The sequence below is a fragment of the Adiantum capillus-veneris genome, chromosome 30 (assembly GCF_014529385.1).
Source record: "Adiantum capillus-veneris isolate H3 chromosome 30, ASM1452938v2, whole genome shotgun sequence".
In the NCBI taxonomy this organism is placed as follows: domain Eukaryota; kingdom Viridiplantae; phylum Streptophyta; class Polypodiopsida; order Polypodiales; family Pteridaceae; genus Adiantum; species Adiantum capillus-veneris.
In genome coordinates, this window is record NC_140960.1 from 87,501 (window position 1) to 112,298 (window position 24,798).

Below are 24,798 nucleotides of genomic sequence, written 5' to 3' on the forward strand. Positions count from 1 at the left end.
AAATCTTAACTCCTAACATGTTATTTATAACATTTTGTGGTATTCCTAGCTAATTGTTATTCTTTGTAGAGGAAATTGGACTCTTATTATCTTCAATCTTTTGGAGAAAGATATTATATTTATGAATTCATTGTCAAGTATCCATGGGAGAAGTAAACTGTAAGTATGATCTATGCTTGATGGCCCATTGTTTTCTATTAGTAGCCTTTTGATTGATGTCTTCTTGCAGTTAAACCAAACTTATCGTTGGTCACTTGAATACACAAATAAGGATTATAATATAGAAGGTTTCAAGTACTACAATCAAAAAGTGCCTTTACAAACAAACTCAACATTTTGTGGATGGAGGGTGCTTGCCAATGCATGGAGATATCTTGAGTCAAGGTGCAGGATGCCTACACTCACTGTAAGTGTGTATCTCATGTGCCATTGATTTATTTTGATTTCTTAACTATGTATGTATATACTCATGTCCTTTAATTTATTTTTCTATTTGTTTCAATTGCATGACTATCTAGAGTCTTGGGTCACGTGGGTGAGAGAGAAGGCTCTTTCTATGGTTTTGGAAAGATCAACAAACCCAAATGATCCATAATCTCCTTTTCCACCAAAGAAAGGTAGAGCCACCAAGGGTTTGGATGCAAAGAAAATGGATCACAAGAAGAAGAGTCCTGCAAAGAAGATCCATACAAAGAAAAGCCCTTCAAAGAAAAGGAATCACAAGAAGAAGAGTCCTACAAAGAAGAGCCATGCCAAGAAGATTCCTACCAAGGGGAAGAGTCCCACCAAGAAGAAGAGCCCTGCAAAAAGAAGAGAAGATACAAAGGTCCATCCATTCCACTTACCATTGAAATTCAAGGTTCAAAAGCGTCGTACAGCTAAGAAGAGTAAGGGGAGGCACCTAGCTCACCTTTCAAGCTACTAATCATGTTTCCAAAGAAGGTTGCCAAGTCACCCAAGCCAACCACTCCTCAGGAGCCCAAAGCACCAACCCTTGCCAAGTCCTCGTGCCACGACTTGAGGAGCCCAAGTCACCACCACCTACTCCTGAACTTTCACCCCGTCCTGAACACAAAAGAAAAAGGGTCTCTAAGGATGCAGAATCCTCTCAAGCAAAAAGAAAAGTGGAGTTTCATGATTGATTTCTCCACAAAAGTTATGTACACTTTTGTTCATTTTGTCCATATGAACATATACCCTTTGGTGATTCATAATTTTGTACTTCAAATACTTAATACCAATTATCAATTCTTAAATGTGTATCATTGTGTCACGTAAGTTTAAAACAACATAAATAATGATCACAATAAGGTAGAGAAAAGATAAATATATTGGCAAAATGCAATGATTATAATATTGAACTTGTTTTTCAAGTCCTTGCAAGTGGCTCAAATAAAACTCTTTTTGGGTGAAGGCATGTGATGCAAGAGGTTGAATTCTCCATCCTTGTGCTCACCACATTCCATCCACTTTGAACCTATACTTAGGAGATGTTTCATTAAGAAACTCAAGAGATTCTGTAACATCATGTAGTCTCCAATTTGTTGTTACTATAAGGCTTCTATACTTGGTGTGTGGATGGACTGTGACCTTTAGTTCAAACTCTGAAATTTTTTTCTGAGAGTCGAGAGGAACCCAGCTACCTAATTTGCTTCTCCATCTCCTATAGTCGTAGCCCAAAACTAATGATTGACGACATAGTTGATATGAGATAGACATAGAATTTGGGCTTACTCTACAACTAATATTATCGTCAATATGGAAAGTTTCTTTGGTGATCCTTCCCTCTCCAAGTACATTATCCAAATCAGTCATAGAAAGTCTTCTATTAAGCCACATCGTCTTTGTACTCTGCAAGTCCATTGTTTTGAAACATGCCACAAAGACATGTATAGGCAAGAACCATTGAACTTTAATCCTTCTTGATATCCTGCCGGTGACATAGCTTTAACACTAGGTTGGTAACCTAACAGGACATAAAAGTGTCCTTTCAGGGTTTTGAAAAAAACCTCCAAAACCATAGTAGATCCACTCATTTTGTAGAATCCTTTCATGAGGTTATAGTTCAAGGCCTACTACACATGGAAAAAATAAGAAACTTGTAATATTTCTCATCTTTTGGTCACACCAAGCCTCCAAAGTTGATGGAAAAGTGCATTTTCATCAAAACAGTCATTTCTTACGTTTTGTTGCATAAAAATAAGATTTAGGATTTTTGTAGGACTTGAGATAAATTCCCTAGTTAACTTCAATGGGTTGGTGATCAGAACATATGATTGCTTCTCACTCACTATTTTTTGTTTTCCCAAAATAAATAGGTACAAAAAAGTTGAATTTTTACCATTCTGCAAACATATCATCAAAGTTTCTTTAGCCACGCTCAATAAAAATAATATATGCATGTTTTCTTAGTTCCCTATTGTCCTTTATGTTCATAAGGAGCCATGGAGCATGTCAGAATAATAATACATCTCTTACCAAGGGGAATCTTGGGGACAAAGATGAAGTGTTTAATACAGCAAACATGAAAAAACTGGAAACGGGTAACTGATGTAGTTCTCCATATGCACCTTCTCGTGATGGAACCTTGTATTCTGCAAAATAGACAAACAAATCCATTGTTTTATAAAAGGAAGGTGGGTTGTCAGTATACATAGCATTTGCAATCCCTTTATGCATTGCTTTGAACGTCCCACTTAATCTCTCCACAGGCTGCCATTCCACAGCTGTTGAAGGAAATATGTCTGGAAAGGAATCAAAAAATGAGAAAAAACAATGGGAGAATGAAAAATTCATTGTATCAAATAGAAGTTTTTCTTTACTTATAGTAAGAATGCAGCGTGGGATGTTCTTCCCAGTCTAACACCATATCCTTGGCCATGTACACATGTTGAACCTTAGCTAGCCAGCCATTGTCGGTCACTTTGAAAGCAAGAACACGACCTTTCCAATGGTTTTTTACTTTATCACGTTTAGTTCTCTTCACTCTGTGTACACCTTTGCATGAAGGAAGCATTGTTATCCAGTCATTCACACAAAAAGATATGGGCTTCCAAAGACCATCCTCTCTAACGTTATGAAAGTCACAAGAAGTTATGTTATGTGAAGGGCGACGTGCCGAAGACGCCATGAAAACTCAAAGATTAGAGAAGAAGAAAGAAAATATAGAGACGGAAAGACTTAAACCCTCACAAAATAGAGAGAGAGTGAAAAAGGTATACATTTGAAAAAAGTAGGTGATTTGTCATTAATGACCTTGTTTTGAGAGCCTTCTAACATAGATTTCGTATCTTTTGACAACGCTTTTGTGAAATATAAAATAGAATAAAAGATGAGACTTCATTACTTTGGGCCGCAAATTTAATGAGATCACTTGCCGAAAGCACCTAAATATAGTAGTTTCAGCCTTAATTATGATCAAGACATTTAGCCGTTCTCCATCAAAATAGGACCACCGAAACCCAAAATAGAGGAGACAAGAGTGCCATACTTTTGTATATGTGTCAAATGACTATTGGACTTGTCCTTAATCCTTAGATTAACAAACAAGGTAACCGTCTATGAGGCCTCTCTTGAAGCCCGGTAGCTTCTCGAATTCATCGATCATTTTTAGCTTGAGTACTATCCCCCTATAGTCCGAGATGTACTGAGTTAGGGATTTGTTCTCCATAGAACATTTATCCCACAACTCGCAACTTTTCTTCCCTTTATTAGCTGGCAAGAATTCTTTGCGAAACATCTGTTCAATTTCCATCCAAGTGGTAGAATGAGGGGTTAGATTCATCCACCACTTGTAAGCCTTGCCAGTTAATGAGAGGCTAGCCTCTACGGGCTGCACGTGGCTAGGCTACTATCATAGCGCATGCAAGTTCAACCACTTCGCTCTAGGAACATATTGATAGAGTCTTTGTTTCATTCCCGTTCCTCACCCTCAAACCTCGGAGGCTTTAGGTCTTTGAGGAAGTGCGAGGTTGTCTCTACGGACGGCCCTGCCGGTACATTGAGTGGTACCCCTGTGAACGCTGACGAGACTAAGCTCACCTGCGTCGCAGGGGCCCGTCTGCCTTGAGGAGTTGGGTTAAGCGAAGCCACCATCAACGAGCGTAACCGCGTGGATTTGAAGCATCGTAACCAAATTACCGTGGATCCTCTCTAAGGTGGTCAGTTTGGCGGTAAAATAGTGGTACATCCCGCTAGAGAGCTCCATCTCTGACACGAGGTCCGTTGGGTCGGCGAGGTCATAATCATCCGGGCCGTACTCCAAGAGGTCCTTTCATCCCCCTTGATGGCCTCGGTGTCCATTTCTTTCGGCTCATCGGTTGGAAGAGGGTCATTAGGCATGGCAGCCTCTATGGGTGGCCCGGGTCCTAGCACAGGGTGTACGAACGAGAAGGGTGCTTGCGGATCACGTGGAATGACGGACGAGCGTGCCTCTGGACGGGTAGAAATCTGATGTCTGCGGCCAGATAACTCGATCGGGGTTAAGCCCACGATCGAGGAGAGAAGTCTAGAAAAACCTAAAGAACTAGCAAACGGGGCAGAGATTTTTAATTTTGTTTAAATTTAAAGAAATGCAAAAAGTTGCAAAATTAGAAAGCACACGCTAAAGAAAAGCACATAGAAAATAGTCACCCCCCTCTATCGAGGAGAATCCGATGCAAAAAGCTCCCGACGGCGGCACGAATCCAATGCGGTAAGGTGAGCGAGTATGTTGCAGAACTTGACTAAAATGTTGAATTTTCCTGTACCTAATAATTTTTGCATGAAGAGAGCCTTGTTGGAATTTTGTGCAAAATATCACTGGAATTTTCTGGTGCGGGAAAGAACTTTTTGATATCTTATCCGATTACCTCAAAAAGCCTTGCTACGGAAGCTTACACACTGCTTCCATTTTGCGTGTAATGAGCCTCTTAAGGCTAGAATTGGAAAGTGATGGGTGGAAGGTAGAAAGTGCGCTTAATGCCTTAACCCTTGAACTCAAAAAAATGACAAAAATTTTCAAATGCTGTAACCTCTATTTGAACAGAGAGACAAAGGAATGGCGAGCGTGGGAGGGAGTGTGGACTTCTTCCCGCTCACTGCTGGCCAAGGACGAGGTGGTGGGGGGGCTGCACCCCTGTCAAAAAGAGAGAGAGAGAGAGACTTTTGGTTTTCCTCTCGGGTGCTGTAGGGTAGCACCACCGGGGACGTCGGCACTGGGTGGTGACGGACGAGAGGCAAGAGGAACAGCTCCGCAGTGGTGGCGCTCGACGGCTCTACAGGCTTAAAACAACTCGATTCCAAGCTTTATTCCTCCTCTTCTTTCTCCTCCCTTGGTTCTTCTTGTTGGAAATAAGATGCAAGGCTTTAACTCATCAACATGACGTTTGTAATCTCAATCGTACCTCTATTGATAGAGGTCTCCAACCCGAATAATGTGAGCAGTTTCATCTGTCCACATGCATCTCTTGGTAACCGCCTCCTGCACTAGCACGTCTATGTGTGTGTGTATGCACAGTGTAGAGTATCACCTCTGATTTCCACATGGTATCATTGAGTAGATAGCACTCCTACGTTCTTGTGACATTGCCCATCATCTCGTCTCACCTGGCTGCGCACAGTGACTGCACAGTTATTGCGCTCCGTGCAAAATTCCTTGCCAATAATATGGCTACAGAAGGTGATCACCATTGTGGCCCTCGCCTCATTTAATAGTAATAAAAAAATGCATCACAATTGTAAGTTGAAAAAGAAGAATCTTTACTTATTATACTCTACTTCATATATGAGAATTATTTCTACTTTTAAGTTACTATAATGAAATTTGCACATTGTTGTTCCAAGTTAGTTAGTGCAAAATTATCATAATGAAAAACATTCGTACATGTAGTTCTAGTGCGTATCTTTTACACCATAGTTCTAATTGATAAATATTTTTATGAAGATGGATTTTTGAGTATGGTAAATTTATCATTTTACAAAAGCATAAATATCCATATAGAAAATTTTGCTACCAATAAAATATTGACAATAAAAGAAAGAACTTTTTAGGAAAACATAAATATTGGGGGTGGGTGTGAGGGTGCGGGAGGGGGGGAGAGAGAGAGAGAGAGAGAGAGAGAGAGAGAGAGATGAGAGAGGTGGGGACGTGAAGGGGGAAGGGGGGGGGGGTATTGATCTTGATGAAGCTTGATTAGCTTAGCTCACAACCAGCTCAAGATTTCCTCAAAAAAGATAGCTCTACATTGAGAGTGCCAATAGATAACCAAGCTGAAATACATGGTGGGTGTGGTGGAATAGTAGAGATGGAGTAATGTGAAGCATCTACAATAATATTGTTAGTGAATGTGGCCTTTGTGTGGAGGTGCAAGGAAAATGATGAACTAGAAATTGACATTTCTTTACCTTTTAAATTTAAATGCTAAGTACAAAGAATATGATACATGTTTTAGAAGTGTAGAATCAGTCGTAAGAGTGAAACCTTAAAATTTTTAGCTTGTAAAACATGCTAAATTTATTACAAGATATTTTTAGCTATTACAAGGCCACTCTCAAAGGTGTACTTTTGACATACAAATTTTAAAGATGAAAAGCAAATCAAGCTAGAGAACCAGCTTCACAAATGGTAGGGATGCAAAGCTTGAAATGATGTATCACACATTTTGATAAAAAAACAAAGAATTGATTTTTTTCGAATTCGTTACGTTTTCACACATTTTTCTATCATTTAACGAACATCCATCTGGAATGTACTGTGCCAGCTATTTCCACCTCATCAACTATGGAACAAGAAGATGCACCTAAATGGTTAGCATGGTAGTAGGAAAATGTTTCTCAAACATGCACACAACCTCCACAGTGTTTAGTTTGGCGAATGGTATGGAGTCTACGTTGATCTCCTTTTGTGAGATCCATTGCACCAACTTCTCAAGTTTGTAGATTGTGTTATGGGCGCCAAGAGACAAACATTCCTCAATGGCAACTGGTAAAATAAACTGCAAAACACGTGCAACAATGATATTAAAGTCCACAGACGAATTTTTTACACAATTCCCACTATGATATATTCCACTATGAACATACCTGACACATTTTATGCCAGTTGTGTGACTTCAAACCGGTAAGGTTTTCTTCTTTAGTAAAACACGTTCGGAGCGAGTGCATTATGCCAGTGGTGGTCCGCAAAGATTGAATGGTCTCTTTTACTTTGCGTTCTTGGGATCCTGTGAAAATCCATGGTGCTTTAGGGAGTTTTAACGATCCATCGGACGTTGTTTGTAGCCAATATTGCTCCATACGATCCACATTTCTAAGGTCAACCCTGGCTCCCAAAGTATCTTTCTTGCCGGTCAAATGGTCCCATAATAGATTACCCACATTCTTGAATATGTGCATTGGATCGAGCAAGTGATTGATCATGAGTCGGGGCCAGTATGGTAACTCATACCATAGAGATAGTCTCTTCATCCCTGGGGGCAATCCGTCATCACACATCTCCTTCTGCTCTAACCATGCTTGTGCGGACATCCTCAGTGGCTCTCTTCCCAAAAAGCCATCGCGTAACGCATGATTCTCTGGAAGATACGCTTGATGACCTTCGTAGATTTGCTTCTTCAATGAGGACGCCCTACGTGTATTCAGTCTAGGTCCACATGTGACACATGCTCTGTATCCGCTTGTTTGAAGCCCTGCATGTATACACATGATAATAGATCAGCTTGAGAAAAACCAAGATTTACAGTGTCTGAGTGAGGAGTGTAAATAGATCACCTGAGCATTCTGTTAGTCTGGGATAGTCATGCATGGTCCACATTAGAATGCCTCTGATCAAAACATTCCATCGAACTGTGTGTCGGCTCATATCCACTACTTCTATGCCAATCCACATTTGTTGTAGCTCTTCCAATAGTGGAAGAAGATACACATCCATATTCTTCACTTTATATCGCCCCTGCCCCTTCTTCGTAGTCAACCACGGGGGAATGTTGTAGTTGACGATTACAACGGGCCATACACTGTAAGATGTTGATCTTTGACCAAATGGATTTATGCCATCCATAGCTAGGACTAAGCAAAAATTTCAAGCTTCCCTGGCAAAATCCGACCATGTTCCATCTATATGTTTCCATGCTGCACAATCTGCAGGAATCTGTAGCACACCATCCGAAGATTTATTCTCCTCATGCCATGATGCTAGGGCGGCCATGGACTTACATTCAAAGAAATTCTTGATGCAAGGAAGAAGAGGAAAATGTCGCAAAACTTTTTGCGGATTTTTTGTTCCGTGGAGATCTACTCGATATCTCTTAGAATCACATTTCAAACACTTCTCCATGTCTATGTATTCCCCTCTGAAAAGAATGCAGTCATTAGGACAAGCGTGGATGGAATTGTAATCCATCCTCAAGTTTCGGAAAATCTTTCTTGCTTCCTCTTGGGAATCTGGCATCACATTATCAGCTGGTAGTATGTGCTCTTTGAGCAATCTACACAACATAAAAATACGGTACAATTGTGTAAAAATCTATCAGATCATTATACATTTAGAATTTTATTAAAGTAAACTAATTGTAATAGATCACCTGAAAAGCGTTGTGACGCTAGTGTCACTCCATCCAAACTTTGCCTGCATGTTGAGAAGAACCAGGAGCCCTTTCAATCTAGACACATGTGCTCCATTATACAATGGCGTATCGGCTTCACTTTTCATATCATCATAGATAAGCCTTTCTGAATCCATGATCGTCTCGATCATTTCATCAATCTCGGGCTCAAACATTGCCTCGTTGGAAATGTGGTCTGCATGATCATCCCCCGAGCTACATCTTTTGGCCTCACATATGCTTCTTGACCAAAGCGCCTGCAAACATGTCTATTGGGTTGCAAGATTGCTGCCTGTTGGCCAGCGTCAGACTCCGAAGAGTTATAATTGGCAACAACTCGATCTATAATAGATGTATCGAGCTCGCCAAATTCGCAAATGTACTGCAAAGAAACGCATCTTGTCCGTCGCACAGCATGCTTGCATTGATTACAAGGACATAAGATCCTCGTTGAAAGATAGGTGCTTCGGTTGGACGGCCCCACATCCTCGTCACTACTCATAATGAGGGAAAAAATCTTATAACCTGGACAACAAATTTAATCTTCTATTGGCATTCTTTGTCTTTTATCTCTCTCTCTCTCTCTCTCTCTCTCTCTCTCTCTCTCTTTGTTCACACTGTAAACTACCTCACATTCTCTAGTCATGTTCAATCCCCGCACACCTCAGTATAGAGGTGCATGGAGATTAGAACCACCAGGTTATAATCTCGTCTTTATTGGTCAATGCCTATATTTGTGGGTACAAGAAATTTACACACCCATGTCTTCATGATAGTGCATGTAGTGGACAAAACCCCTTTGCCTCTTCTCTAGCTGTAGCATTTCACAGCATCTTAACATCTTTTCATAGTAGATATTTTCACCGTTTGTCTAACTCTAATTTTTTTACCGTAATCTCGAAGGTAGACTCTAATATAAAAACTCAATCCAAAATCTTATCTTAAATCTAAACTAATTGAACATGTGGTGATTTGCTCCATTGAAGAATAAAAGACATACCAATGGGGCTACTAGCTATGTAGATGTGAATGGGCGTCACATATACAAATAATTCAATGCAAGAGTTTAATACTCTCACCTTTCCATCCCGTCGATCCATGACACAAGTGATGGGATAAAATCCTCCACGAGCTGGCCCAGCCGCCACTCCCTAGGTGATGGGATAATCTCGTCTGGATGCAAACTCTTGCTGCGTCACTTGCTGCCACCGCCTATCTGGATTGGTCGTCCCTCCTCCCCTGATACCCCTCCACTCCTCTCCTCATGTAGTCGCGCATGCGTCTCCTCATCCAAGCATGGTCTCTCAGTATCAGGGAGGAGAGGACGACCAATCCAGACAAGTGGTGGCAGCAAAGTGACGTAGCAAGAGTTTGCATCAAGACGGGATTATCCCCGATGCAGCGTCTCAAACGCGTAGGTAGTATAATCCTTCGGTGTACTCAAAATAAATCTAAATCTAACTTAATTTAACTTAAATAAACCTAAATCTAATCTAATGTAAATCTAAATCTAACCTTATCTTAAACGATAAAAAGAGGAAAATAGTATAACCTTTCTATCACCCAAGTGTGGTAAATTGGTTATGTCATTTCCCTCTTCAATAACAGCTAAATAATGTGAATAAACCTAAATCTAATTTAATATAACGTAAATCTAAATCTAACGTAGATAAACATAAATAAACCTAAATCTAATATAATATAACATAATCTAAATCTAATGTAAATAAACCTAAATCTAATCAAACGTAAATCTAACTAAAAATAAACCTAAATCTAATTTAATTTAACTTAAATAAACCTAAATTTAATTTAACGTCAGTTTACATCTAACGTAATCTTTAACGTCTTTTGGGATAGTTTCCTACGCCGTTAAAACTCTCTTCTTCTCGTCTGTGTGTGGGTGTGTGTGTGCCAATAAAAAGAGAAAAATGGTATAACCTTTCTATCACCCAAGTGTGGTAGATTGGTTATGCCATTTCCCTCTTGAATAACAAGTCTTGAGTTCAACTCCTCGTCGGTTAGATCTTTAGGCCGGAATTAGTTTCCTACGACATTAAATTAAACTCTCTTCTTCTCGGGTGTGTGTGTGTGTGTGTGTGCACGCCAATAAAAGGAGAAAAATGGTATAACTTTTCTATCACCCAAGTGTGATAGATTGGTTATGCCATTTCCCTCATGAATAACAAGTCTTGAGTTCAACTCCTCGTCGACTAGATCTTTAAGGTCTCTTGGGATAGTTTCCTACGATGTTAAGACTTCTTCTTCTTCTTCTTCTTCTTCTTCTCTCTTCTCTCTCTCTCTCTCTCTCTCTCTCTCTCTCTCTTCCTCTCTTAATGTGTGTGTGCATTCTTTGTTTATGCATGTGTGTGCGTTTTTGGTTTATACATGCTCTCTCTCTCTCTCTCTCTCTCTCTCTCTCTCTCTCTCTCTCTCTCTCTCTCTTTTCCTCTCTCTGTGTGTGTGTGCATTCTTTGTTTATGCATGTGTGTGTGCGTTTTTTGTTTATGCATGTGCTCTCTCTCTCTCTCTCTCTCTCTCTCTCTCTCTCTCTCTCTCAAACACAATGTGTGTGTGTGTGAGTGAGAGAGAGAGAGAGAGAGAGAGAGGGAGAGAGAAAGAGGGGAAGGGAACATGAGAGTGAGGAGAGGGAAGCAGCATACCTGGATCTCCTTCCTCTCGTCGTGTGTGTGTGTGTGTGTGTGTGTGGGGAGAAGAAAGAGAGAGAGAGAGGGAGAGCGCGCGTTACCTTGCTTGCATGAGCGCTCGTCGAAAATTCAGACCTGAGATCCGAGTTTTGGACGCTCTCGGTTATTTTTTTTTACCCGTGACGGCATTGCTATAGGTGTCTTTATGAGCGTCGCTAAGTTACAAGTAACTTAGCGACACTCATAGCGACGCCGTGGTTTTTCGCATTTGAGCATCGCACTGCGAGCGTCTCTAACATTAAGTACCTCTTGTAGTGAAATACTATTGAGATATGTATCGAGCATGCAAACATATAGCTCTAAAACTATTAGTTTTTGTAAAGTAGAGCTTCACACCTATCACTTTTTGTAAGATGGAGCTTTCAACTATTGGATTGGGTTGTTTTGGCAAATATCCTTAATATTTAGGTTGTTGATGTATAGTAAAATATCTTTTTTGAGGTCAACATTTCTTTATGAGATGCCAAAAATCGTATCACTATCCCTTGTTTAGAGTGCTAGGTCTTTAACACTAGGTTGGTAACCTAACAGGACATAAAAGTGTCCTTTCAAGGTTTTGAAAAAAACTTCCAAAACCATAGTAGATCCACTCATTTTGTATAATCCTTTCATGAGGTTATAGTTCAAGGACTACTACACATGAAAAAAATAAGAAACTTGTAAAATTTCTCATCTTTTGGTGACACCAAGCCTCCAAAGTTGATGGACCAGTACATTTTCATCAAAACAGTCATTTCTTATGTTTTGTTGCATAAAAATAAGATTAGGGATTTTTGTAGGACTTGAGATAAATTCCCTAGTTAAATTAAATGGGTTGGTGATTAGAACAGATGATTGCTTCTGACTCACTATTTTTTGTTTTGCCAAAAGAAATAGGTACAAAAAAGTTGAATTTTTACCATTCTGCAAACCTATCATCAAAGTTTCTATAGCCACGCTCAATACAAATAATATATGCATGTTTTCTTAGTTCGATGTTGTCTTTTAGGGTCATAAGGAGCCATGGAGCATGTCAAAAGAATAATACATCTCTTACCAAGGGGAATCTTGGAGACAAAGATGAAGTGCTAAATACAGCAAACATGAAAAAACTGGGTTCAACATTATGAGTTGTAGAATCCCATAGAAACTATTCAATATCTAGCCAAATTTGATCCTTATGACTAGATATGGTTACTACCTACAAAGTGCATGTAGTTGTCACAAGAAACTAACAATATTGAAAAAGCTATACTTGATATAATAGAATGTTTCGTTTTCTTCTATAATTGAAAAAATCAACCATCGTTGTCTACTATGAAAAATAGGGTATTAGGTGCCCCAAAACTCAAGGAATATTAGCTTTATGTTACAATATGTGACATAGAAAATCAAAATTGCATTTGGATATCATGAAAGCCACCAAAAAAATCATAGAAGTGCTAAAATTCGCTAAAAAACAGGATTTGATCATTTTTGTAATTTGGTCATAACTTACAACTTTAACATATATTTCTCCTAGAAGCATCAGGACATGTTGTGGACTACTAAAGATAGTTCTCTAGCATTATAGACCTCACAAACATGAATTCTAGAGTGGTATAGTTGCAAAAAGTTGAAAAAAGCCAAAAACAGGACCCGTTTTTTCACACAGTTTAGGTTGTGAAATGTTGTGCAAGGACAAGGTTAAAGATGGAATTGATATTCCAAAAAAATGTCGAGTTTTTTTCAGTTCATGAGACAACTTTCTAGACAGATAGCACCTCAAAATCCATTTTGAAACTCTTGACATAATTCAAGGAAAATGTTCACTTTAACAGAACATAAAAGTGTCCCATTACCAACCTAGTGTTAAGTATGTCTTAAATGTGATCTCTCTCTCTCTCTCTCATAACTAAACAAATGCACACTTTTTTCGAGGCATAATTTACGTGAATAAGACGAGAGCAAAGACTCATTTTGAAGGATTGCATGTGGTACATTAAGGTGTTTCAAAAAATTCTACGTAAGCAAATTAACTGATGCTTAAGAGGTAGCATAATTTATGGTCCAAGAGGTAGCTAGCATTGCTAAAAAAAAGTGAAATTTTTACTATATGAGAATAACCTATATTCAAGTTCAAGCTTTTATCACTTTAAAAGGTGAGAATTTCTCACATGATACAAAAATTCTCATCATCTTATAAGAGCAATCTTGTCTGCAAAAGTGATAATCTTTACTATAGAAATAATCTACATTGAAATTTACTATAGAAATAATGTACATTGAAATTTAATCTTTTCTCACTTTAAGAGATAAATTTTTTTGTCATCATGCAAAATATTTGATGGTTAAATAGGTAAATTGTGTTAGAACCTACCAAAATAACACTGCAGTGAAGCTCAAGCTTTTCTCACTTTTAAGAGTGAAAAATATTGTCATGACACAAAAATTTATATCATTTGAATGTAATATTTTGTATGGTTCAAAAGCTAAAATATTTTGCTAGGAAAAGTGAAATCTTTACAAAGTAAGAATTATTATCACTAGAGGCAAAGTGCTTCTTATGATAGGATGTGAGAATTTCTCTTACCATACAAAATTTTCAATGTCTTAACACTAGAATGGTAACCTAATAGGACATAAAAGTGTCCTTTCAGGGTTTTGGGAAAAAATTCCAAACCATAGTAGATCCACTCATTTTGAAAAATCCTTTCATGAGCTTATAGTTCAATAACTACCACATATGGATAAAATGAGAAACTTGTAATTTTTCTCATCCCTTGGTCACTACAAGCCTCCAAAGTTGATGGACCAGTGCATTTTGCCCAAAACAGCAATTTTTTACGGTTGATTGCATATAAATAAGAGTAGCGATTTTTGTAGGACATGGGATAAAATGCCTTGTTAACTTCAATGGGTTGGTGACCAAAACATATGGTTGCTTTTACCTCACTAATTTTTTTTTGGGCAAAAAAATAGGTACAAAAAAGTTGCATTTTTGCCATTCTGCGGACCTATCATCAAAATTTATATAGTCACGCTCAATACAGATACTATATACATGTTTTCTTAGTTCCCTTTGGGCCTCTGGATTCAAAAGGATCCATGGAGCATGTCAAAAGGATAATGGATCTCTTACAATTGGAACCTTGGGGGCAATGATAAAGTGCTAAATACAGCAAACATGAAAAAATTGGGTTTAGCATTATGACCTCTAGAAACCCATAGAAACTACTCAATATCTAGCCAAGTTTGTAGTCTATGATTAGATATGGTTACTACCTACAAAATACACACAATTGGCCTAAGAAACTAGCAACATTGAGAAATTTATACTTGCTACTCTAAAATGTATCCTATTCTTCAGCAATCAAAAAACTCAACCATCATCATATACTATGCTATATAGCATATTAGGTCCCCCAAAACTCAAGGAAGATTAGCTTTATGTTACATTACACTTACACAATCAAAATTGAATTTGCATATCAAGAAAGCCACCAAAAAAATCATAAAAGTGCTAATTTTGGCCAAAAAACAAGATTATGCAATTCTTGTAAATTGGTCATAACTTTCAATTTTAACACTTAGCTCTCCCTACAAGCATCAAAACATGTTGAGAACTATGAAGGCCTAACCTCTAGCCATCTAAACCTCACAAACATGAAGTTTAGAGTGGTATAGTTGCCAAAAATTAAAAAAGCCAAAAACAGGACCGTTTTTTCACACAGTTTAGGTTCAAAAATGTTGTGCAAGAGTAAGGTTAATGGTGAGATCGATACTCAAAAAAAAAAGCTAAGTTTTTTCAGCTCATAAGACAACTTTGTGGATATATAGCACCTCGAAATTCATTTTCATACTCTTCAAATAATTCAAGCAAAATGGTCACTTAACAAAACACAAAAGTGTCCAAGGACATAAAAGTGTCCTGTTACCATTCTAGTGTTAAGCATTGAAAATTTTTCAGCATACGAAAAGTTTACAGTGGCATGGATGTATTTTTTTACTCAAGAAGATGTAAATATATCGTATATTGCCAAAATTTGAATGGTTTAGAAGCAACTACATTGTGCAAAAAAAATCATAGTGTTAAAGTGGAAATAATTTGTTGCAAAAGAAATCAAGAATGCCACCTTTAAAATTAAAATATAAGTAACATTGTTAAAATTTATTGGTTTTAATATGAGAAAATTTAGACCTATACTGACGCAAATTATTCATGTATGCAAAAATATGAACTTCTTGCATGATGATATGTGCAAATATTTTGATTAAATTACTACATTGAGATGATAAATATTTTAAATGAAAAATCTCTTTTTTTCTATCAAAACCATTTTTACACTTCTTGTGCTTCACACACTTTGAAGTAGAAAAAGAAGTGAAAAACAGGCCCTTTTTCTCATGTTGAGAAAAGTCTAAAACTTGTTGTGACACACGTGACTTCTTTGAGGATGATGAAATCCTTGGGCCAGCTTGGTTGATGAAGCGGCTGCAAAGTGGGTTGTCTTGAGGCTGAGGTGTTTTATAAGTTTGCATTAAAGATCAACAGCAATATGACACCTGCTTGGTGTTGTACTACAAGCGGAGAGAGGAAGGCGGCCATGGCCGGAGCCTGGAGTATGGTAAACAGGAGGTCGAGTGATAGCAGTAGGTTGTGGGCATGCTGAACACAGGCTGAACAAGGCTATCACAGATTGCACGCCGCATATGCTGCTACAGATGTTTGTAGAGGCGCAGTGGGCGGACTTGGAGCTGCAACATCTGGCACTGATCTGATAGCCGTTTCCAATTATAGTTGTTCAAGCTAGAGGGAAGCGCACTAAAAGCCAGGGGTGCTATGGCCAAGAGGTTTGCAGGGTTCTACGAGCATATCGGATGGGAGAGTCCTCTGTTGTATCTGATGTAGGAGCTAGTTTAATGTTGTTCTTTTGAGAGCATATTTTTGGGGCTCACTGGGTACTGACGGAAGGGGACGGTGGGCTGCGGACTATGCCACCCTTTCCTAGCTGGTTGTTTTATCTTACGAAGGAGAGCAAGACCGTGACAGTGTTTTGTACAGCTTAAGTTCTGCGGTATTGCCTAAGTGCTCTCTTGATGTGATGGATGGGGAGCAGCATAGAAGCGGTGTACAGCAATGCTGTATTTTTAATAGTGCACTGATGCTGTAGGCACGGGGGGGATGCTAATGTGGAGCGGGCCTTGTAAGCTGAGAATTCATTCAGTCCCATGTGCAGCTAAACAGCTAAGTCTGGCACAGGTTTGCAACAGTTACCAAAGAGCGCCTAATGTGGGTAGCCAGCTTAAGGTGGATTTTGAGTTGAGGCACACCAAATCAAGGTCCCTGCGGACAGGGGTCTGCTTCAAGATTGCAGCTGGGAATCTTGCAAGCTTCCGCGTGGTCAAATATTATATATAGCTAGCTCTCTAAGCTGCTAACTAATAGATGCCAAGTTAATCGAGTGATCAATGTTGCTCTGCAAAAGGTAGCGGCCTCCGCATCAGTACTCGCTGTAAACGTGTTGCTACAAGGCGATTGATATGCTCTGATATGGCAACAAGCACTTTCCCTGGCATGTGGCCACACCTCTTAGTCACAGAAGCTTCATCTTCTATGTGCACACCAAGAGCCGGCCCCCGGCACTTTACACAAAAAGCTTGCAAAGCTGTGCGCTCGCGGTACTAGGACCACCAAAGCCTGTATCTCCCTCAGCATGCAATAAGTGGCCGGAGAAGTGTAAGGAGTCGTAGCTCTCTCCTCTCTAGAAATTGCCATGCGTGCCTCTCGCTGCTTACGATCATGAGTACAGAGCTGGGCAAAGAAGAGATGCTCAGCCTTGTTGGGTACCATGTCATAGGGATAGTCTGCAAGGTCGGGACCGAGCTCGTTTGTACTGTGCAAAAAGCTTAAGCGATCATCCATCCATCCTCTCTCTCTCTCTCTCTCTCTCTCTCTCTCTCTCTCTCTCACACACACACACACACACACACACACAGAGAGACCAGTTTCATACACACCCATCCTCACACTCCACGTCGCATGCACACGGAGCACAGACCTGTAGGTGATGCTACACGGCCTACTTATACTGCAAGCCATTGAGCATATGCGAAAGAGAGGAAAACAAGCAGAGAAGCATCAAGTATAAAAGAGAGTTGGGGGCAGGGGCCTGTGCTGCTTACGAGAAGATTCAAGGAGTAAAGGCGTGCGCGAGTAGATAGCAGAGGAATGCGGGGAGCAGGACGGAGGTGACAAGCTTATTAGGAAAGTTGAAATTATTATGCTCAAGAGTAAAATTTGGCCTTTCCAATTTGAAGTTGAATTCCAAACGAGATACAAATATATGGCCCCGCATGGCAGGACAAAAGCCTTGCAAGATTTGCGTTCGTTTATGGAAATAATTTTTCCACAATGTCTTCATCTGCAGGCCTCTGATCGCCAACAATATTGTCCTCATCTGCAGGCCACGCGTGACAGAGAGACACAGACATACAGACCAGCTGCGCGCACACACGAACACACACACACACACACAAAGACAACAACGGGTCGTTGCATTTCACGTGATGAGATCGTCAGATCAAGCACCGGCAGATATGAAGTGGGCGAGATGGCGTAGAGGTACAGGCTACAGCTACAGGCAAAGGGGCACAATCAGACTCCAGAGAGCTAGTTCACATGAGAGGTTTTGTTGCCAACCAACAACTTGATTTTGTGAGTTCTCATGGAAGGTATCTAAAAACGTGAGAGAGTGGGAGAGATTTCTTTTTTATGGAAAATGAATGGGAAAGTAAGTGAGAGAATAGAGAGAGAAGTGGAAAAAAAGTTTGTCTTTTCTTCCATTCAATGAAAAACACTGTTTTCTCTTTGTCTTCACTTGTGGTTGCCATCTTGCTCCACCCCTTGGGCATGGAGCCGTTTGGGAACTTGTGGCAACTTGTTGCCAACTATTTAGTGGAAACACTCCATGTGAAACCAAAAAATTGGCAACATATTGCCAACATTTTGAAAATCAAACCCTCATGAGAACTGGCTCAGAGACTACACACACAGAGAAACAGAGGAATCCGGATACGGATGCGTCTGCTTCATTAAGTCTCTCTCTCTCTCTCTCTCTCTCTCTCTCTCTCTCTCTCTCTCTCTCTCTCTCTCTCGGGGATCAAAAGGGATTGTGTCTGTCTGTCTGTCTCTCTCTCTCTCTCATCCTGCCGCCTACCGGACACTTGCCGGGTGTCTGACATCAACGCATGTCAGGGGGGGATGTATAGTATATATAGGGCCCGTTTCCACGAAGGATGTTTGGCCACCAATGGCCACATGTCGAGGCCACACGTAAAAATTAAACTGGTCACTCATGACCACTCGTGGCCAAAAGTGAAGTATAATAAAAATACGGATATTCAAAATCTGAGTGCTCGAGTGCTCACGGTTGAAGATCACGCTCCAAGCTGTAGGATTAAAAGCAGATTAAACACTAGCACGATTGTATAGTGACCCTCTCTCCCCCGCTCTCCCTCTCTCTAGTCTTGGCACTCACACATACACAAGTGGTATGGGCCCTCATATGGATCTTCACTTGGATTTGAACGAGGTATGGAGTCAGGAGGTGGAAGTTGTTCCTTTCACTCAGCAAGAAGAAGGTGCTACGATTAGCTTGGGTGATAGCAATACTCAAGAGCTCATCTACACTTCCTTGCCAACAAGTGACAGCATGCGATTCAAGAAAGCAGAGAAAGCCCTTAAAAACAAGCCCAACCTAGACATGCTTTCTGGCCTCCATGAATCAGAAGATAGCGACGTTGATAGTCAATGCTGCACACCAAAACGGAATCCCTTGACAACTCTATCAAATGTTACTAGATCCATGCCTTCACCGCCTGCAAGTTACAAGGGGAAAAAGCCCATGGATGTAGCACCTAAGCAAGCCCAGGTAAAAGTTATTGTGTTTTTTTCTTAGCTTTTTAGCTGAATGTTTTCTCTCGCTGAACGCAATTGAAGTTCATTATTAGGGGCACATTAGTTAGTCTCAAGCTGTTGACTTCTCAGTATCTGTTTTTTTATTTAGTTGAGTGTGGATTGTGGGTGTGTAGGGGCTGAAATGGGTCAAGAGAAGCTCTTCAAAAGGGAATATCAATCTCGAAAATCAATCACCAAGGAAGCAACAAGAGGTAAATTTGACTCAATGTGCTGAGATTTGTTGCATATCTCAAAAGTAAACAACTTATACAAACTCATGCCAGGATTCCAAAGTTCCACATTGTATGGTTTATTGTCTTTGTGTACCACTTTGTGATTGGATTTGAATTGTGATATAGGGGCTAGAAATGGCGAGTTTGAAGAAGTCTAATGTTGATCGTAGAACTCCACATGAGAAGCAGCCTTCACCCAAAAGTGAAGCTAAAAAGGCTTCAAAGTTTGACCAGCAAAAACTGAATGTCTTAGTCGGCGGAGATATGCCAGCCTATTGGGATTGGAAGGAAATGGAAGTCCTTATCAATGCAAAGCTGTTTTTGGAAGATGCTAAAGAGGCCGGCGAGGTTCCTAAGCTCTTGAGGAAGATGGAGTCATGGAATATAGTATCCTCAAAGTGTGCTGAAAATGGAGTGTTTCGTACATGGAAACAATGTGTTGATCTTGCCTTTAAGAGATAGACTTGTTTCCACAACCGTCTTTATATCCGGGGTGTGTCTCAATCACTACAACAAAAAAAGGTGCCTTCGACGCAGGTTTCGACGCGGTCCGTTGAAAAATCCGTCGAAATACCCGTCCCTGTGAAAACGTTGAAATAGGCATCGATATACGTGTCGAAAGGTACTGTTTTCGACGTGTATTTCGACGGGTCTAGCGACGCATATTTCGACGACCATATCAGAAAGAAAAATTCTTAGGCAGAGGACAGGCAATGTGGCCTGTGCCGAGTGAAAAGATGGACAGAGCCACAGCTAGACTGCCTGTCCTCTGTCCAAGAAAGCGAGGAGCACCAAAATCAATCGTGCAGCTCCCGCAGAAATTTCGACAGAGTTTCCTTTGTTTTAACATAAACTTTAAAAAAAAAACCATATGTATACACCTCTATATCCATGTAGGATCTCACATGAGATTTAAGAAAAATGAAATAAATGAAATGAACTTTGTGCAAAACCATAACCAAATTAAAACCATAACCATAAAGAACTTTGTGCAAAACCATAACCAAATTAAAACCATAACCGGCCATAACCATACTGATCAAAACCATAATGATAACCATAACCATAAACAAAACAATAACCATAACCATAACCATAACCATAACCATAACCATAACCATAACCATAAAGTTAAACATAACCATAAACAAAACAATAACCATAACCATGTATAAACAATAACCATAACCATAACCATGTCTATACAGAAAAGAGACATACAAGCGTGTCTGTGTCTCACAAAACATATATATGAAATCCAATGATGACTATGCGTCACAACCTGCACATAGGACAAGTCACAAAATTAGTATTGATATTACTTCACATATACTTATTTAATTAAATCAACTCACGCATATTAATGTCTCACCTCAATCGATTAGCGAGACTCTAAGGTCTCCCAATCTACAGGCTCTCCTGAGGTAGCAAGGTCATTCAATACTTCATAAATACCTCTACGATATCCATATGTCTCCTCCTGGCGTGTCGGGGCTCGATGCATTGCAAGATTCTACGTTTATACAAAAATCAAAGTAATTAAGAATACATGATTCATCGCGTTTTAAAAAAACGCCATAGCTAGGATTGGATTGGAAACTCACAAACTCATAGCAAAAGGTGTCAAAACCTCTGCTGCCAAGATGAGATGTTCCCCTGCTCATCTGTCGTACCTTCGCAGCCTGACGCTGCTATCTGAACCGCGTGTCCCCTGTCCACTCATCCTCCCTGATCTGCTGCCATGTCTCGTGTGGGATGCCTGAAGGCTTCGGCGAGCCGGTCCTGAAAGCCTTACGAGGTGCACCTCGATGATGTTTCATGGTGTCCCGTGCAACACCCTTGATCCACCTCCTCGGAAGATCCTCTGAACCCGGAGTAAGCTGATACTCTCTCATGATGGTATTCACTATATAATTGATTTTGTTGCAATCCTGATCAGGCCAAGGCGTCAGAATGCTGGTCGAAAACTACAGCTCCGCGAGCTGGCGAATCCGCTGTCTCATCTCAGTCCTGACTCTATCCATGTCAACAGAACCATCTGCCCGTACAATATAGAGCTTGGAGGGACTAGAATCGTGTGCCCCCCAAGGTGTCTAAGGTGTGCTAGTGATCCAGGTTGCTAGTGCTCTCATTCTTGTCTCTGGCACTGGCCCTGCTCTTTTGCAAGAAACTAACCATTACCCCACTGTCAAATGTGTTTCTTCTGCTGTCAAATTGTTGTGTTCTGAAATTCTTTCCATGCGACCACAATGCCATATATGTATGATACCTCCAGTCACATCCAATAGCCAGCTCTTCCTCTTCTAGAGATATGGGTTCTCCGATCTGTCTAGCTGCTCTCACTATCTTGTCCAACCATGCCATTGTAGGGAATTCAGGTAGAGGAGTAAGATGGTCTGGCAAGGGTAAGCCTCTAGTCGTTCGGCTTCTCCTGAAATTGTGTCGCTCCCTATTGCGTCTCTCTTTCTCTTCTTCGTACCTTTCAAGCCATTTTTGCATCGGCTCTGAATTTAGTATACAGAACTTCATGATCTCTTCTCACATGGCGTCGTTTATTTTCTTCGGCACCCCTTGCCCCTGCGGCTCCTCTCCCACCAATCTTGCATCCTTCTCATCGCTCCATAGTCGAGGCATTTCTGGGTCAGAAACGGATAGAAATTCGATCGTCAAGACAAGAGACTCTTGCACCAGTCATCCTTCTGCCATGCTCCCCTCTGGACGCGCTTTTTGGCGAACAAAACCCTTAAGTGTTTTCTTGAACCGCTCTAGAAAGAACATCCAACGGCTGTGAAATGTACTTGCCACTGCAACCTCATCTACTACATGGACGAGCAAGTGCATTTGGATAGTTAGGCAGCTCGTGGGTAGATACTTCTCAATCATGCAAACTGTTTCAATGGAGTTAGCCCTTCGGACTGCAATGGATTCCTCTCGTATCTCCTTGGAAGAGATTCACCGCACCAGCTCTGAAATCTTGTATATGTAGAACTGCACTTCCTCCGTTAAACACCCCTTGATCGCAATCGGAAGAATGAATTGCAAGAACTTATGCCAATCGTGCGATTTCAGTCCTGACAATTGATCGTCACAGGTGAATGCTGTCTTGAGACATCGCATATATCCTGTTGGCATCCTGAACTCTGAAATCACCCTTTTGACTTGTCGTTCCTCGCTTTTTAGCAATACCCATGGCGCTCTTGGAAGCTTTGTTTGGCCAGCTGCATTGGTGAAAGACCACAGCTCTGGCATCTTTCCAACTGACTGGAAATCATCTCGTGAAGCTCGATTATCTTTCATTCCCATGATTGTCTTCCAGAGGAGCTCTCCCACATTCTTGAATATATGCATTGGATCCAGCAAATGGTTAATTAGTAGATCACCCCAGTACGGCAACATATGGAGAATGGAAAAACGTTTCATTCCTAGAACAGGTTGCCCATCATGTTGCTCCCATTGGTGACGCCACTCCTGTATATGCATAGGATGACATTCGAGGCGACCAAGATGACCTTTGCGCAAGTGATGGCCATCTGGAAGATAACAGTGGTGGCCTTGATAAATTGTCTTTTGAATAGAGACAGAATAGTACACATCCAAAGACGGCCCGCAAATTGGACATGCATTGTATCCCGAAGTTGTAAGCCCTGCATATATTAAAGCATGATTCAAGCCAAAGGAAAGCGCTTGTGAATAGCGAGAATTTTGTAAATCAAGAACCATTACTAGAAGATTCACCGTATCTTGGCCAATCATGCATAGTCCACATAAGAAGTCCATGGATCCTTGCATGCTGTTGTCCTGCTGGTTCAACCGCATCTGCTATGTCGATCCCATGCCATAACTCCTGGAGCTCGTCAACTAGTGGAGCTAGATAAACATCCATGTTTTTTGCCTTGAACTTACCAGGTACAATCAAGCCTAATATCAAATGACCCTTCTTGATGGCAAGCCACGGCGGGAGGTTGTAATTGATAAGGCACAAAGGCCAAGTGCTCCATGATGAGCTTCTCAAGACAAATGGATTGACTCCATCCATTGCCATGCCCAAACGCAAATTGCGTGGTTCACTCTTAAAATGTGGCCAGGTATCTTCAATGTGCCCTCCAAGCCTTTGATTCAACGGGCACCCTAAATGTTGCGTCAGTGGATCTATTCGTAGAATGCCACCGCATCAACTTTGCAATGGAACCATAACGAAACATGATTTTTATCCTCGAAATAATAGGGAAATGCAACAACACTTTAGCTGGCACTGTCTCGCCAACTGCATCTTGTTTGTAGCGCATTGCTCAGCACTTAGGACACGACAGACAATCTGCGAATTCATTGCGAAAAAGAATACAATCATTTGGACATGCATGAATCTTGTTGTAGTCCAAGCCAATTGAGGTCAATAATCGCTTTGCATCTGGCCTCGAGGGGGTCATTTCATTGCCAGCCGAGAGAAGTTTCTCTCGCAACAACCTGTTTAAGCCACATTAAATTAAAAATCTCCCCAAGCACGTCACTGTTGCAATCGGAAAATCTCTTTGTAAGTTACGTATCTAAACAAAGCAGTGACGCTTGCATCTGACTGCCCGTACACTGACTGCAGATTCAAAAACGTTCGACAAGTACGAAGCACATATATTTTGGTGCCTTCAAAGATTGGTTGACGTGCCAACTTCTTCAACATGTCTTGAGGAGATAGGCACACGGCTTCTGGTGCTGCTTCATTAGCGTTCTCCTCGCTTGTTTGGAAGAAGGCATCCAGCATCTCCTCCATGCCATCGTCTTCTTTCTGTAAGCCCTTTTCTGCTTCCATCCTTGGCTCTATATTGGTGGGACCTTCACGCATAATCCTTTTTCTCTCTCTCTCTCAGATGTAGGTGTTATGTCATGAAAATCAATGCCCATTTCGTAGGAGTCGTATCATAGATTCTGTACGATTTCTCTAGCAAACTCTCCGTACTTGTGCACATGCTCATTACATTTCCTACGCTTGGCGCAGGATGTGATACTTGCAGAGCGTGCACGAGCATGCAATCTTTTTCTCCATGTTAGTTGATGACGTTGCCATCTACAACGATTATGAATGTTGTTTTAATATATATACTCCTCACAATGTAAACTACCTCGCATTCTCTAGTCTTGCCCGATCTCCATACACCTCGGTCCAGAGGTGTACGGAGATCAGGACCACCGGGTCAAAATCTCGTCCTTATTGGTCAAATCCTATATGGGTAGACACATACGTGCTCTCCCAGGTGTACATGACAATGCATGTAGCGGGAAAAACCCCTTTGCCTCTTTTAGTTCCATAGAGAGAGAGAGAGAGAGAGATATAGAGACTTTGTCCTTTTCACACACTTGGTCAG

At 40.7% G+C, this 24,798-nt stretch overlaps 1 protein-coding gene across 1 annotated transcript; it reads left to right on the forward strand.

The window, feature by feature from the left end:
• The first annotated feature begins 18,816 nt into the window (after window positions 1-18,816).
• Window positions 18,817-19,903, forward strand: LOC147417406 (uncharacterized). The gene is made up of 3 exons (XM_086506468.1): window positions 18,817-19,182; window positions 19,343-19,420; window positions 19,568-19,903. The coding sequence occupies exons 1-3, from the start codon at window positions 18,817-18,819 to the stop codon at window positions 19,901-19,903; spliced, it is 780 nt and encodes a 259-aa protein (XP_086362594.1).
• Window positions 19,904-24,798: the final 4,895 nt, after the last annotated feature.